At 38.1% G+C, this 16,537-nt stretch overlaps 1 protein-coding gene across 4 annotated transcripts in view; it reads left to right on the top strand.

The window, feature by feature from the left end:
• COL12A1 (collagen type XII alpha 1 chain) overlaps positions 1-8,768 on the top strand; it is a 104,658-nt gene extending 95,890 nt beyond the window's left edge. For 2 of the 4 annotated variants that reach the window (XM_085316051.1, XM_085316052.1), the window contains 6 exons: positions 1,335-1,370; positions 1,471-1,537; positions 2,885-3,073; positions 4,029-4,097; positions 5,103-5,273; positions 7,651-8,768. In XM_085316051.1, the coding sequence (XP_085172177.1) occupies positions 1,335-1,370; positions 1,471-1,537; positions 2,885-3,073; positions 4,029-4,097; positions 5,103-5,273; positions 7,651-7,832 (714 nt within the window). In that variant the 3' untranslated portion in view covers positions 7,833-8,768. The other 2 variants (XM_085316053.1, XM_085316054.1) reach the window with 2 other exon arrangements.
• The last annotated feature ends 7,769 nt before the right edge of the window (positions 8,769-16,537 follow it).

The raw sequence follows: 16,537 nt of genomic DNA, 5'->3' as shown, positions 1-16,537 counted from the left end.
GGACACATCRCAGCAGATGAATTTAGAATAGATTTTTAGAAGGACTCAGCTGTGGCCTAACTGCTTGCATTGAAGTCATCTGTAACACTCACAGTGGCCATAGTTTAAGCCAAAGTTTTGTTTATACTACCCTGAAATCTGGCACATCTATGTGGCATATGCAACAGTGACGATTCAAGAGAATGGAAGGGCTATTCATGACAGCTTGCTAAACATCTCTTGCAGCAAATGCAGGATTTCTTTCCTTCCTTTTTATCTTTGATATCAAAGCTAAAAGAATAGGTTTAAAGCACTGCAGATTTTTAGTTTTTTCAAAGAGTGGCCTAATGACTAAAACAAATGACAATGTATCTGATTTTCTGCTCATTTTAAGTGGGCATCTGCAATTTTTACTGTGGCCAAAATTGTGTCAAACAGACCAAAGCAAACTATAAACATCTTTCTGAGATCATTGTTGTCTATCTTGAAAATCTTTAAAAATGCATCAATTCAAGCATCWTCTTTTCATTTGCCTAGGAAAATATGGTTTATTCTATCTTGGCAGTTTTACTTGTTAACAGTAGAATGCACACATAAGGCTAAAGTCTCAAAACATTGTGTAGGAGGTGCACACACAAAATTTTGTTTGCAGAGAAGATTATCTGTATGTATCTTTATAAAGKTTTTTTTAATGCTGAACTAATGTCTTATGCTTTTCCAACAATAAAGACATACATTTTTATAAATGAGAGTCAGTCCTTTTGGTCAGCCTCTTATATAGTATTCTTGAAAATCAAAAAAAACCCATAACAATCACTAGAATATTCAAAGGCCAACAGCAATTTCAGGACTGCTCTGACCCTAAAATATTTAGGCCTTTTTGTCCTGAGACTCTGTCCCAACCTGGAGATGCATTCTTCCAATGAAGGTACTTTTTGGGCTAAAAAGTATGCATTATTTAGTGAGGAGTTCCCAATCATTAATGGACATAATTTAGTTTATTGAGTAATCTGAAAAGCACTTACTTTGTTAAACAGAGAGGGAAAAAAAAAAAGATTTGTGGCACAATTTTGTACCTGTATGTTACACAAAAACATCTGTTTTACCTAATTTCCAGTAGAGAGAGCTCTGTCTAGCAGGTGCCTTAGGCACCTGGTGGACATCTTCATCCGTCTTTATGTAATTCTGCTACATAGCAGCTCTGAAGTATAAGATTTAGAGTATTCTCTGTGTGTGCCTGTTTCTTTACCTGCATAATACTATTTCTGCTTTGATCCCTCTGTCTGTATTCCTGCGTAAATATGCTGCTATATATTTTGATAAATGAACTAATAATGGGAATATATTTATTTTAGGGTTCACCTGGAATGAAAGGAGAAAAAGGTGACAGAGTAAGTCTGATTTRAAGTCAGTTTATCTCATACCTTTTTAATAAAGTCTCTTTAAAAGCTCAGACGCTTGTTAATAAAAACGTTTGTTTTGATTATTTAGGGAGATATCGCTTCTCAGAACATGATGCGAGCAGTTGCAAGACAAGTCTGTGAACAATTGATAAATGGTAAACAGTGCTGCTTTCTTTGTGCTTCGTACCTCTAATTTACTAGTGTGCTTGTTAATAGAGAAAAGAACAGTTTAAATTTAAGATGAAGGATATCGGCCAAAAGCATATAAAGAGCTTGAATGGTGTTGTAGCTGTCCAGTGCCACTGACTTAGTGGGGAAAAGAATCCAGCGCTAAAGCATTGCCAGATCCAAATGTTTGGCTTGACCATGAACGGCCATGGCTAGCTGTGACCTTTGGAAGTATACAGACAAGTCCAAAACCCAGTACAAGGCAGGTGATCTTCATGTTATCCATCTGGGCTAAGCCTACCTTACCTGTGTCATGGAATTAGTGTACATTTCCTCATCAATGATGTCTTATCTTCAGGAGGAGAGAATCTGCAGCAAAAAGGATGCTCACTGCAGGTGCTTTACTAGTGGGAAATGACAGATGATCTTTGGGTAAATAGTGTGCAAGAACCAGCTGTTGCATGCAAGTAAAAACGAAATTACTTTGGGTAAAGGCTCCAAATTAAATTTCAGTCCTCTGCTGCCACACAGGGATAGTTACAGAGTGCAGCTCTGCATCTCATGGAAATTTTCTCTGCAGAGGCTCTTACGCTCTGTCCCTGAGGCAGTGCTTTTGCTGTCAGCAGGCCTGGCAAGGAAGACAGAGCCAAATGTGCCCATAAATTGTTCCTAAAAAATAATACTATCTCTGTAATAAGAGCAAATGCTGGTTAGATCTTGATTCTTTGTTTTTTTGTGGTGAACAGGAATACCTTTTGGACCACTGAGTGAGGGTGCACAGGTGGGGAGGACAATATGTCCTTTAGAATATCTGCAGTGCCTGATTTTAAAGCATATCTAATTCAATAGCCAGCACATGTGAAGAAAAGTTAATCCTGAATGTGTACTAGGCTTATGAATAAGGAGACGTTATCTGAGGTCACTTAGCTTCTCTTTTTTGATCAACCTTGTATTTTTTTCATATTCACCTCATCTCTTCAGAGTTTAGGCTGTGATTTGCACCTTTCTGTTCTTCAGAGTAAGAGACAAGCTTTAACTAGAGCACTGTGAGCAAAAATGTTGTAAACAAGTACTTATTTTCTGACTTTAACTACTTTAATGTTAATTTTCTGATAATRTTGTCTGCTTCCAGAATTCCCCTTTACCCTTCTTCCATTTATTTTCARGCTTCTTATTCATCTTAATTCACCCTAATTCATTTGTACTGATTTGCTGCTAATTATTTGGGCAGAACAAGGAGAAGATGTAACAAAAAGGGAGACCTCTTTATTCCTTTCCACTCCAATAAAAGTTTTTCATATGTTTTTACTGAAGTATTTACTTTTCTTTTCAAGGCCAAATGAGCCGATTCAATCAGATGCTGAATCAAATCCCGAATGATTATTATTCAAACCGTAACCAGCCAGGGCCACCTGGACCACCTGGTCCCCCAGGAGCTGCTGGGACAAGAGGAGAGCCTGGACCTGGAGGAAGACCAGGGTTCCCAGGACCTCCTGGTGTCCAAGGACCACCAGGTGAAAGAGGTGAGTAACACCTGGAGCAGGTGTGTGTTTCACTGTGGACATAGTGCAGAGCCTGCCAGGGGAGCAACGTGATCCCTTTGCCCTGTCAGACTAGGAAGCACATACCTACCAGGTCAGCTGGGTTTCTTGGAGGACACTGATGTTCTGAAGGAAAGATGAGTTACATCGCTTTGTGTCTACAGTGCTTTCCTCTGGCTCTCTCTTGCTCATGTTTCGTGAAACCCAGGATAGTGTAAAGTTTTGGCTGCTATCTCAGCAAAGTGTGAAGCATCCTCAAGATATCCCAGGACAGAGCATGTTCTCAGAGCTCTTCTGGCACTAGACAGCTACATCTTGAAAGGCTGTCTGGAGTAACATAAATCTTTGCAGAACAGACACCTGATTAAGAGAGAGAGTGCATTATTACCAGGAATAAAAGTAAGAGTCAGAAGTATTAGGACTCCATCTTTGGCCCTTTACACTGTTCTGAGAAAAGGAAGCAACTTTAAATTGGGTTTGACTGGCTGGTAAATCTRTTCTTTGGCTTCCTTGGATCGCTGCAATGACATGAAGTAGCTGTACTGAACTACTACATGGTGTTTGCTTGTTCCAGCTAACCTGTAGCATGGGCTTAAAGTGCGCAAGCTTGAAATTACCTTCCTGTTTGCTGTTTACTGTAGTAAGGTTCTTCAGTGGTTTAACTGTCACAAAACTTCTTCTATGTTTTGGGAAAGCTTATTCACACTAAATTATTTCCATATCCTACTTTGTTTTTAGGCTCTTTATATCCAAATTAAGTATTTTCTGAAATATACATTTAGACATCTGTATAAATTAAGGTTTGACCAGCTCTAGTCTGTTAAATAATTGGAACTAAATATTAATATGAATGAGAGAGCATGAAGAAATATTTATTGATGCATTTTCCTTCCTTTGGTTTTTACTTTTTTTTTTTTTTTTTTTTTTAATTCTGTAGGAATGCCTGGAGAGAAAGGTGAAAGAGGGACTGGATCTCAAGGCCCACGAGGTTTGCCAGGGCCACCTGGTAAATATGTCTTGTTTTAATTAAAGTCATATTACAGAAAAGTGGAAGAAAAGGGCAACATTTTTTCATAGGGAACTAGATTGTTTATGGCAAATGAACATCCATTACTCTGTGCAYTGCGGGGTTTTGACATGTATTAGAGTATAATAGAAACCTCCGCAGCAATGGGCAATTTCGAAAGACTGTTGGACGTGGCTAATAGATACTAACCTTTATCTTGTGATTTACTTATCTAGCTTGTTTGCTTGTGTGCAAATGAATTTCATGAAAATACATTGGCTAGATATTTAATGGATGTTTTCACAAGTTTTAGCAGATGATACTTTTGGAATCTGAACTATGAAATAGTCCATGATATAGAGTTACCAGATGACTTGACCATTGCTTTTGCCATTTGTGTCATGCAGTTTTGTTCAATAATGCCTTGGCAGAAATCAACTGTATCATTTGTTTCTGCTTTTAGTTTACAAGGCTAAACATGATTTTTCATTGCAGGATACATAAGATGTTTGCAACAAATTGTAGCTCCAGTTACTTGAAGCTTTATATTTCTGCTAAACATAATACAACCTGTTCCAAAAAAAACATTACCTCATCTACCCTAGGGCTTCAGAGTAGCAGAGTGAATGTACTCCTATATTTTAATTGAAATACAGTGTGCTTGTCTAATCTAATAATTTCCCTCGAGATCTTCATATCTTACACAGAGTAGAAATAAACCAGAAAATTCATTGATGTTTCTAACTTGGCTTAAACTTTGCTACATCAATTTCTGTGAATAAATCCTTAAATAAGCCACACACAGGGAAGCAACTAATGATGAGTCATATTTCTGGTTTTCTTTTATTATTCTTTTCGTTGACCCCCGTATAGCAACAAAGTGCAAGTGTTTTCTCACCAAAGACGTAGACTAGACTGTGTAGTCTAGACGGCAGCTATGTTAGCTATTTTATCAAGCTGCCTCGTAAAGAAAACAACTTSCTCACCTTTCAATTCCAAAATTAGGTCCACAAGGAGAATCTAGGACTGGTCCACCAGGCTCCACAGGATCGCGAGGACCCCCGGGGCCGCCAGGTCGTCCTGGAAATGCGGGTATCCGAGGTCCCCCAGGGCCACCAGGATACTGCGATTCGTCCCAGTGCGCTAGCATCCCTTACAACGGCCAAGGATTCCCAGGTATGTTGTCAGCACCTTAACCGCTCTTTGCCCTAAGTAGCCTTCCCAGATGTGGCAGTTCATACGGAATTGCTTTACGTGAGACAGTCCTGCTTGCCTGGGCATACTGAATCAGGAGGAAGCGGTTGCAAGGAGCAGGCCTGCCTCACGGTAACCTGCAGGTACATGAGCAGCCGTTTAGATTTTGCTGCAGATTCACTTGTGATCTATATAGTTCAACTTGAATAGGAAGCAGTGGTGAAATGTTTCAGTCTTTTTTTATTTATTTTTTTTACATAGAAGGTTAGTAGTTGATAATGTTGCTCATAGGATTTAAGTGACTGTTTTCTTCTTCTTTTTCTCCTCCCTCCTCACCCCTTCCAATCCTTTTCAGAACAAGGTTGAATTCTCCATGTTTCTCTTGAAAAATAAAAAGAATGCTGTGGTTGGCAATTTCCGTGTCTCTCTTTTTGAGCAATGTCACGATCATTTATACAAAATTGACACCTGAAATCAAAATTTTCCACAAAGGAAATCTGTTCCATGATACAGTGCAGACAACTGAAAAACACCACTGTCCTACAATTTCTACCGAGTTAAACTGGCTGGAGTCTGATTAGCCCTGGGTCCTCTCAGCCTTCCACTCTGTGAAGGGGCTCAAAACAGTGGACTCCTTTTGGAGTCAGAATAAAGGGTGACAACAGCCACCAGTTTGTGACTGAGAAGGCGTTAATGTATTTTATATGGGGATCCTGCAGGACCACAGTATTGTTAACAAATTAATATGTATGCATTGCAACATCTCAAAATTAGTGTATGTGATACTACTATTGGATATGGTTTGCTGTTAGCATATTGTGCATGTACCCATGAAAAGAACAATATATATATGTATATATATATGTATGTACACAATTGCAGACTCAGTGCTGCTGGTTAAAGAGCCAGGTGTTTATGCAGATCTCATGCAAAATTCTGATTTAAATGAAAAAGAAGTAAAATGGTACCTGTGATTCAGCAGTGATCTCCTTTCTAGTAAGCAGCTATGTATACATATATAAATATATGCCTACGACTTAACTGTTATGTATTTATTTGGATGAAAGTATGTTTTTGCAAATCAGTTTGACTTTTAAAAGACTAACATCATCTTTGACCTGTTTCAGGTTTCGGCTAACACATTTTCTAAGTCGCCAGTGCTGCTTACAGTTTGAATACATGAAAATCCTGTTTCTGAGATGTTTGCGCACGTGCTTATTAGAAAATGAGTCTGTATGGATATTTCGCCATGGATGTGGTTTTTGAGCCATGCTGGCCTCATAGAATGGGGAGATTCTCTTACTAACATAACTTGTGAATGAGATAAAGGACAGTGATGTCAATTCATTAAGCCTGTTGCATTTCAATAATAAAGTAGACCGTCTTTCTTTTTTTTACAAAACCCCAAGTCTTCAAAAGCCTCAGTGATGAAGGGGGCTTATAAAACTACTAACCAGCCAAGGTAATGCCATTAGAAGAGACAGATTTAACCTGGTAAATGAGAAATGACTTATGTAAATAGTAAACTAATTGTGGCTTGTAAATGATTTGTATGGGATCGTATCCACTAAAATCTGTTAACAACTCTACGTGATGCTTCTGCATAAAAGCCTGCTGCTGCTTGCTACATGCCAGAATAACACCTTTGACAACTTATGAAATCTACCTGTCTTTTGCTTGTTACCAACATGTCTGATTTGGGGCATGTGCCTTTTTTGTATATGTAATCTTGTTGGATTCTGTAACTGCAGATATAAATACAAAAGTTTTATAATTATTTTTTTTCTCTGTTTTGCTGTAGTTTTTGGTGTTCCTGAAGCACCAGCTGTAACTCGGTTTGTTACGAGGAACAGCACCAGAAAGTGATATGTACTGTATATTGCCGCTGGTGATAATTACATGTACACTTATTTTCCCATTCTCAGAGAAAATTAGTAAATGCCAAACCCACCTGTTCATTTTACCTGCTCCTTGTGCTCTATTGATTACATAGTCTAAGATAAAGTCCAGTACTTGGATGTACTGAAGTAGCTGTAATATAATATTTTTATTTGATTTGCTTTTTTTTGTTTTACAACAGTTGGTCCCTTGCATACGTTAAGATTCATTCTGCAGTATTTTGTGTATTATAAATACAAAGCCATTAAAAAATGATTTTTTTAACTTTTTATTATTTTGCTGGCAGAAACCATTCATGAACAAAACTGAAAAAGAGCCCAGTGAATTATTAATTTATATATTTATTATAAGGAAATAAGATTGGAGTAACATTATATAGACAAACTAACTTTCATTGTATTTGTGGATTCAAAGACATGCGATAATTATAATGTTCAATCGGACAACTATTTTCAACCAGAATCATACGTGCCTGAAAGTGGACCCTATCAACCTGAAGGTGAACCCTTCATAGTACCTATGGAGTCAGAAAGGAGAGAGGACGAGTATGAGGACTATGGAGTTGAAATGCATTCACCAGAATACCCTGAACACATGCGCTGGAAAAGATCGCTGTCAAGAAATGCAAAAACAAAGCAATAAAAAAATCTGTGTCTTGTTTTGGTTTTTTTGGTTGGTGGTTTTTGTTTTTGCTATGCTTGCATATGCAGATACACATGGGGAGAGTGCATCATTTCTTTTACAATATAGCTTTCTGTTTTTTTTTTTTTTTTTTTTTTTTTTCCAAATCAGACATGCACCCCTGTTTTGTAGGAGTATCTTGCTTATGTAAGAATAGCAATATATGTAACTAGAGATTTCATACTGCTCTGGAAATGCTTGTAAAATACTTCTGCTTAAAGTGGCTGCCTACAAGTTAATATGTGCATTCAGTTATTGCAGTGCTGCATTTTCATAAAATAATGTTAAAAAAAAAAAAAAAAAAAAAAAACAGAAAAGAAAACCAAAAAACCAAAACAAAAATAACCAGAGAGCTACTGCAAGTTTTTAAGGACTTGTTTGCTTTAGCTCTACATTTTTGTTCTCTTTCAAATGCATGTTTGCAGTTCAGTCAGATCACAAGTCTGCATTATCTAGTTAAATAAGAAACAAAAAATCCCTCTCCTTCCAGTATCATTGTCATTTTTTTCTTCTATTTAGTTACACTTTTCAGAGCATATACTGCTCATATACATCTTTTACAACCACAAACATTAAGCAAAGTAGCTGAAATCATCGTATCAACTGGATACAGTTTAATAATGCCTTAAATCTTGTTTTTAGACACATTAACATTTATGCCAAATTGCAGTCAATCCTGCAGAGATGGAATTGCATGTTTGTGTTGTATATTTAGTATGGATTTTTTTCAGAATACAATGTTTCTTAGTTATCAAAAGCAGTTGGAAATTGTTTGCAAGACTATGGATATAGAATTGCTGCTTTTATATTGTAACTGCAAATTGTGAATTTCACTGCCTTATATTATTTATTTCTGAAATGAAAGAGGCATTTTTCAATAAAACTACTGAAAATTTATGTGTCTGTTCATTTCTTAAAAGGCACTGTGAGGCTTCCTATCTCAAGGTGCTCAGCATGATGCGTGCATATGCGATTAGTTTTCTTTATTCAGACTTTCAGAAATGTCAAGTACTAAAATTATCTAGAATGAGAATAGTCCAAATACCTGTTTTAACACTGTGGTCTTTAGAGGTGGGAGGATGAAAGCAGAAGAGATTTCCACTTTCTGAGATATGGATATGACTCCTGACAGCATTCAGTCTGCAGGACATTTGGTGAAGAAAATCGGAGAGGCTCTGAGCTTGAGTTGCTGTCTTTTGTTGGGTTTTTAGYGGGTGGCTATAGCAGCAGGAGAGACTTTTTTCCACTTCAGGAGCTACTCAGACTGCATCGTGTGCCTAAAGCCATGCAAACTTCTAATTCATCCTCATAGAAGGGTTGAGATTGGAAGGGACTTCTGGAGATCATCTAGTCCAACACCCTSCTCAAGCAGGGTCACCTAGAGCATGTTGCCCAGGATCGTATCCAGACAGCTTTTGAATATCTCCAGGGATCAAGACTCCACAACCACTCTGCACAACCTGCTGCAGTGCTCTGTCACTCTCACAGTAAAGAAACTTTTCCTTATGTTCAGATGGACCTTCCTGTGGTTCAGTTCGCACGTTGCCTCTCGTCCTGTCGCTGGGTACCGCTGTGGCCATGACAGTRCTAGGAAATGGCTTGCCTGAGTAAAGTACTTGGGTGTCTGGTGTTGGCTGAATATCATCTTCGGGGGGACCTTCCTGCTAATTCTACATGAGCTGGCTACCTGCCTAGTAGGTCACAGTAGGGCATGCAGTATATGCCCAAGCTTTGATCACACTAATGCCTGCACTGTTGCTATATCCAGGGAGGGCAACAATGGTAAATGGGAAAAGAACAACGGGAGTGGAAGAGCATCAATGGACCAGAATAATCACTTGCCAAAGGAGGAGAGGACTGGTGGTGATTTCCATGATCCCTYCTAATCACGGTGTCTCGGATGCTTGCCCTTGAAACAGAAGTGCCTGTCRCTGTAGGACCTGGAGCACACCCTTCTGAAGCCAATGCAGAAGCTGCCWTAGCATTTCTCAAGAGCATGCAAGATATCTGTCACAGAAGTGAGGCTGGATGTGCAGGCTGGCTTGCCAACCACTGTAAGCTTCTTTCTCTGCACTGGAGAGTATATGGTGAATTTTAATGTCCACAAATGGAAATCATACAACAGCTTCACAGACTGTCTAACTGGTTAYCAGTGAATTGAAATCCAAACAATTGGCATTTCAAAGAATGCCTGTTAYTGCAGCTGTATGTCTTTTAGATTGTAAGAGAGTAACTCTGGRCTGAACAGGAGAACATTTAATAGAAAATCAAAGGCATTGTTTCTTTATGTTTTTGCAGAGTTATGCATCAAAAGTATGTCCTGCAGCTTGGTGTGCAATAAAGAAATGCACGTGTCTGGCAGAAAAAAAGGCTAGTAGGAATTTGGAGGAGTCATTAAAATGTTTCTCTGACTTGTATTTAAAAATAAAGGCACTTTGCACTGATCCCCCATCTGTCTGTTTCTGGCATTAAGTGTGTCCCTAGGACAAGCTTAACCAGATGCCCATAGCTTCATAAAAAGATTCCTTCTGTCTTCCAAACAGAAAGTTTTACAGAGAGAATACCATATTTAAAACACATAGTTTAAATAATTTTTCTAATTATTTGCAAAACAAACCCAATGCCTGCCAACCACACCTTGTATTCTTAATGTTCTTCACTGATGTCAATCTTAATAGAGATGCCATCATTTGATTWTCAGAGGATCTGAAGTATTTAACCATTCAACAAAGCTGGTAGCCAGTGCATTTTTAATGACAAAATTCTGCTTACAAATCTGTAGGATGGATATCAGGTCTAGAATGTGTCCTTCATGAAGGTACAGAATCATAAGTAGAAGTAGGAATCAAGACTATCTCCAAACTTGAGATAAGCATTTGGATTTCAGAAAAAATGCCCCCAAACATGTTTAAAATTTCTTTCTCCTGTCCCACAAAGCTTGATTGAGGCATCCTTCTGCTGGCAGTCARTTTTGGAGAAAAAGAGATTTTCACTGGCTTGTTCAAAATCTGGAGAAGTTACTTGGACAGCATGTAAATGAGTGTTTATCAATGGGGTCCAACAAGGAAGAATGACTCATTTCCAAGAACTCTCAGGGGGAATAACTCTTTGCGGGAGGGGAACTGATGACACTTCTAGGAAAGCTGTGGTAAAGCAGAGCTAAGGAAGTCCTGGAGAAATACAGATGCAAACAAATGCAAACAAGTCTGAGTTCCTGAAAACTCACACACAAGTGAGCAGTTTCCAGAGCCTGACAATTTTAAAGAAGGAAATTGCTCACTTCTGATTGTATATCCATTTTCTCTCCTTTTGGTAAAAACTGTGGATATGAACAAGCAGGTGGGAGAGGACTGCTGCAAGTCTAAAATTAAGACTGAACATTGCAGGGAGGATCTCAGTGAAGAATTTACAGTCTTCCTCTCTGCCCTGCAGATGTTTGCACAGAGAGAAATTCTTTACATTCTAGATAATATGGATAGGAAAACTGCAGAAATACCCTGGCAGTGTTACTGATTTACAAAGGCTAAATATTATGGTAGCATGTCACTGTTGAGATCTCTGTGTGAGAATAATAGRCAAAATGGAGCGAAGGAAAGCTATGTAAAGAGCCTCATTTGAAAGAGTGCTTCCTTTCATTTTTTTTCTGTTGTGGTTCTGGGTTTGAATGCCCTAGAACTGACTGCACAAAGAGATGCTTATAAAAGAAAAATACAAAGGGACATTGATCTTACTAAACACAAAGAGTTTCAAGCAACAGCATTAACAATTTGCTCTTTGTTCCCATGAAAGCCCTTCATGAAGGAAAAAAAAATGGTACATTAGTGATGTTACTGATGAATCCATRTAGTTCCTAAAGGCAGTAAATCACATTAGCAAGTTTCCAAAATAAATTCCACTGTGGAAAAYCCATTCAAGGAATCACATAGTCTTTGAGGTTGTTCCCTACATTTATGAAGCAAAATAATCTGACATTTTTTTTGACTGCAATTTGGATCAAAGTTAAAAATGATACACTACAACACCTTTGGGGAAAATGTGGAACCACTAATTACTTTCATGTCAGCTTTTGAAAATAAAGATGAATACTTTTGTAGCATTTTACTTTAAATGGCCCATTGAACATACTGATATGAAGAAAGTTGTATTTCATGTCTGCAAAACCAGAAAGACCAGATTTCAATAAAATACAGTTTCTAACACAAGATTTTCTTCCTTCAGTATTCTGAAGAAGACCACTCATTTTTCCCTTGACTAACTCACTTCAGGATATACAGCCATCACTGTCATGCCCTGGAAAAAGAGATAGGAATGAAAGGAAATTTTCTTTTGAAGAATTTGCCACAGCTGCAAATTTATTAGTGAACATCTTCTTAAAAAGAGCAGATTCAAACAGTGGTTTGGTGCTGAATATGATTTGGGCTGCTGAAAACAAGAAATGCTTTGCATTTGCATTTTCATTGAATTCTTTTCCTGTATTGTTTGCTTAATGTTTCGATCCCATTGCTTTTTTTTTCTTTTGTGCCATGTCTGAGATAGCTGTCTGAAATTGCATCTGAGATAGTCATTCACAAATGCAAAGTGAAATCCTGCCTGCTACAAGAACAGCTACGTTTTTTCACTGATTTGCGAGGTTGAGCTTATAGCTATTCAAAAAAATCTAGATTGTAAGCTTGGAAATGAAGAAAGCCCTTAACAATTAGATATTTATTTGTTCCTTGATGAGGAAAAGCAGCAAGTGCATTTGGAACTGTGACCCAAATTTTTCTGCTCTCAGTGACGTTCCTGGACCAGTATTGTTATTCTGAATTTCTTCATTCTTGAAAAATGCAAGTTTTTTTTTTTTCCAAACTATTCTTACAAAATAGTTTRGTGCGACTTCCACTATTTCTATATAGCCTGTTCAGGGTGCCTCAAAGTTTCAGTTCGTGACCATTGATCCTTTTCTTTGTATGTCCCATATTTATTGCTCCTTGGAGTCATGCAAGTTACTAATCGAGCTTTTAAGAATTTCTAAAGATTTAGAGATACGACGTTTCTGTGTGTTCAATTTGGGACACCAGTTGATTCCCTATTTTCAGAAGGCACTGCACCTCTAATAACTTGACCTGCCTCRAGTTATCTTCTGAGTCACTGCCTAGCTGTCATGAGCATAGATTCTTTTAAATTCTTTTAAAAAGTTTATTTGTATAATATTTAATACTGAATGAAACAACGTAAGAGTAGAGAAGAAGTAAGATACCTCCTGTCTTTCATTTTCATAGCAAAGTTCTTAAGTTAGAAATACTGAAGGAGATGGATTTTCTTCCTACGGCTATAATAAAAATAGAAAAGCTTCAGATGTTCAGGAAATACCGGAAAGGAGAACAGAAAAGAAGCTTTTTCCATTCAAGAGGGCACCTAGCCAGAGACTTCTGCCATAAACTTCACCAGAGTTATTGGTTTCTGAAGTAGTACGAAAATAAAGACATTTCTAAGTTACCAGTATTGATGATGACAAAAGTGTTCCTGTTAAACTGTTAAATACCTTGAATACAAGTGTTTTCACAGCTGCCAAACTGAAGCAAATGAGAGATGTTTATCAGCATGGCTACTGTTTATGTCTCGTAGCAACCACCCCTGGAAAAGTTGCAACATATTATTTAATGTTTGCAGCTTTTGGTTCCTTTTGCAGCGATAATAGATCAARTTAATCAAAATCACCGTACCCCTTACAGCACTTTGTTTTCGGTTTATCAGTTACGCCTACATTTCATTCTCTGCACAATCCTTGCCTCCTTTCACGCTGCCTTTCCTCCCTGACCTTTACGCGGTGCTGCCCCRCGCTCAGCACTCCCGTGCCGCAGCGCCTGGAGTCATGTGTGGTCCAGGGCTCCCCGGACAGACGGGACAAGCTGCAGCGAGCCCGGCCGAGGGTCACCACGTGCTTTGTGACACAGATTTTGCTATTCTATGACTTAAGCCCAAAACTGTAAAGTGGGGTTTACACACTTGTGTAAGCATTGGCCTTTCCAAGTCGCTGTGTATCTTTTCATACTGTTAGTCCACTAGATAATCGTATTGCTTTCATACTGCTATTGTAACAGATTAAGAAGCTGGAAGTCTTCTTGGTAGATTTTTTTGGTTTTCTTTTTACATGTGGTCACAGGTATCAATTACCATGTGAGATGGTTCAAGTCATTTTTTTTATACTAGAGCTATTTCCAATACATATACAAAATAAACAAAAATAGTATTTTTTTTGCCCACTAGAAGACAGTGAAAAAAGTACTGTTTTAACTTTATTAGACTGTATTTTTAACTTTGRTTTACATCACAGAATCATAGAATCAGTAAGGTTGGAAGGGACCTCTGGAGATCATCTAGTCCAACCCTCTTGCTCAAGCAGGGTCACCTAGAGCATGTTAGACAGGGTTGCATTCAGGCAGGCTTTGAATATGATACATGACCATACTCAAGGTTTAAACTGGAAAGAAAAACAGTCTTCTTCCTTAAAAATATGATATGATATGATATGATATGATATGATAAAAAGTATGATTTTTCTGTATACATACATGTACTTAAACACATTCACACATACACACATCTACTCATAGATAAGTTGTTTTTTTTTTTTTTTTTTTTTCACTGTAACAAAAACCTTAATTTCCCAAATGATGACACCTTTTACTAAGGAGAAGCACTATTATCCTATGTATTTCCTAATAGTGTATTAAGCTCTTTTTTTTTTTTTTTTTACTTTTATTCAAATTCAAAGTCTCTTTCCCTAGTTACTGAATTTTAGCTGATTTGTCCCTAAAAAGCCAAAAAAGGAATCCTGGGCCAGTATCCACCCCTAGTATCCTTAAGATTTCAGTTCTAGAAATTCTGTTGACGTGAGAAATGTCAGCATAACATCAAATATAAGGGATTCTGCAGACTTGTTTTCTTTGGCAGTTTTCCACAGAATACCATGAATTCTCTGTGYTGTTATTTGGCAATGCCCTTGTGTACAGTATATCTGACAGAAAACTCCTTTAGACAGCAAAAATCCAGCCAGTGCATCGTCCAAGGTAGTATCCTGAGGTTATATTTCTCAATATCTCGTTTACTGATCTCTCTTTTCAGTAGCAACAGAAGTCAAAACACTACCAAACATCTCATATATCTGCTGCATTTCTCAAAGATGTCAAAAAGACATGTTTTTCCTCTACAACATTTGCTTCCCCCCAAACAATCTGAGAAAATTGCTAGTGACATAGATAAAGCTTTCAGGAATTTGAAGAGAAAAAGTTTTTAATGTATAGTAATAGTTAACATTTTTATTTTAGACGGTGGCACTGGGTTCAGATAACCATTCCCTAGTGCTTGTTTTCGAAGTCACTGAAGTATGTGTACAGCTGAAAACAGACTAATTATTAGAGTTAATATAGCTCAGAGTGCGTTGCAATCCATAGGTCAAGGAAACCYGGTAGAGAAACTGTCTTGTACAAGAACTCTCTACTCCCACAGGATCCCAGGTTGTTCCTATTCCTTTATGAATGTATGTTAGCAGTGACTAAAAACACAAAGGGGAAAGCAGCACTAACTGTATTCCAACAATTTCCTCARTGTCTCTGATGAGTTACCATGGGCTCCAACACTGAGCTGGTATCAGTGCACTGAGTGCACTATCAATGGGCCATCAGAATAAGGAACTTCAGAAAAAAAGAGACTCCCTAAAGGCCATATGGACCATATGTCTTTCTTTAATTCCTTTAAAATAAAGGCTCTTTCTCCAGCCGAGGTGGGAGATGGTTTCTAACTTATTCTTGGGTAAGTAGATGAAATCATGAAGAGGAAAGTCACAGTTCACAAACTGTGACTCCTGGTGTCCTGGCCCAATAAAATTTTAACTCTTATCTCAATGTGGGTCACAGGGCTGGCATCTATCTTTGACCCTGAACAGTTTAGCATGAAGAACTAAAGCAAAGATCAAATGTGATGGATCGAAGAGGAAAATGCACAGGAAAACCTCCAACTGCAGTCACCAACTGCTGTGGTCTTGTGGTTGCGCTTTCTCTTGGAGTCCATTGGAAGGAAAYGTGAGCCATCAAGAGTGGGAGAAAGCTTACTCTTTATCGAGGAGTGAAGGGAAAGGGGGACGCAACGGGGAGCTCTTTCTTTGAGATGATGATGAAATATACAAGGAACTCTTCCGTAATCGGTTTCCACGTTCAAACGCCGTCTACTAGCCACCCCACAAACTTACATAATGTGCTCATTTTCATAAGCATCATGGTCATTCTTAACCGAAAGAGTGCAGCTTTATGAATGGCAAGTTTCTGACTGCTGCTTCTTCTGCCCCACACGTACAGTACAAGTATGCTGTCTACACCTGTAAATCAACAGAGAGCTCGTTCYGTCAGCTCATTCCAAGTATGGCTCCTTGGCTTGGGTGATCAGTGTAGCAGCAACTAAACTTGTCTAATGCTGCCCAGCATGAGGGAAAGGGCAAAAGCTCTGTATTGTCAAAAAAAGCATCACTACATATGTGAAGAAAAGGGCTGGGAAACAATCCAAATATAAGAGCTTATCTTTTTGATCCATTTTTTCAGGAATTGATTAAATCCATGTCTTCTGTGTTCAGGCGTCTTATATGAGCTTCCCCTGCATTGCTAGAGCTCACAARGGTAAATTAATCTTAG

The sequence above is a fragment of the Rhea americana genome, unplaced genomic scaffold (genome assembly GCF_003343005.1).
Source record: "Rhea americana isolate MKP2758 unplaced genomic scaffold, rheAme1 scaffold_45, whole genome shotgun sequence".
NCBI classification, from domain to species: domain Eukaryota; kingdom Metazoa; phylum Chordata; class Aves; order Rheiformes; family Rheidae; genus Rhea; species Rhea americana.
This window is presented reverse-complemented; position numbering and strand designations above follow the sequence as displayed.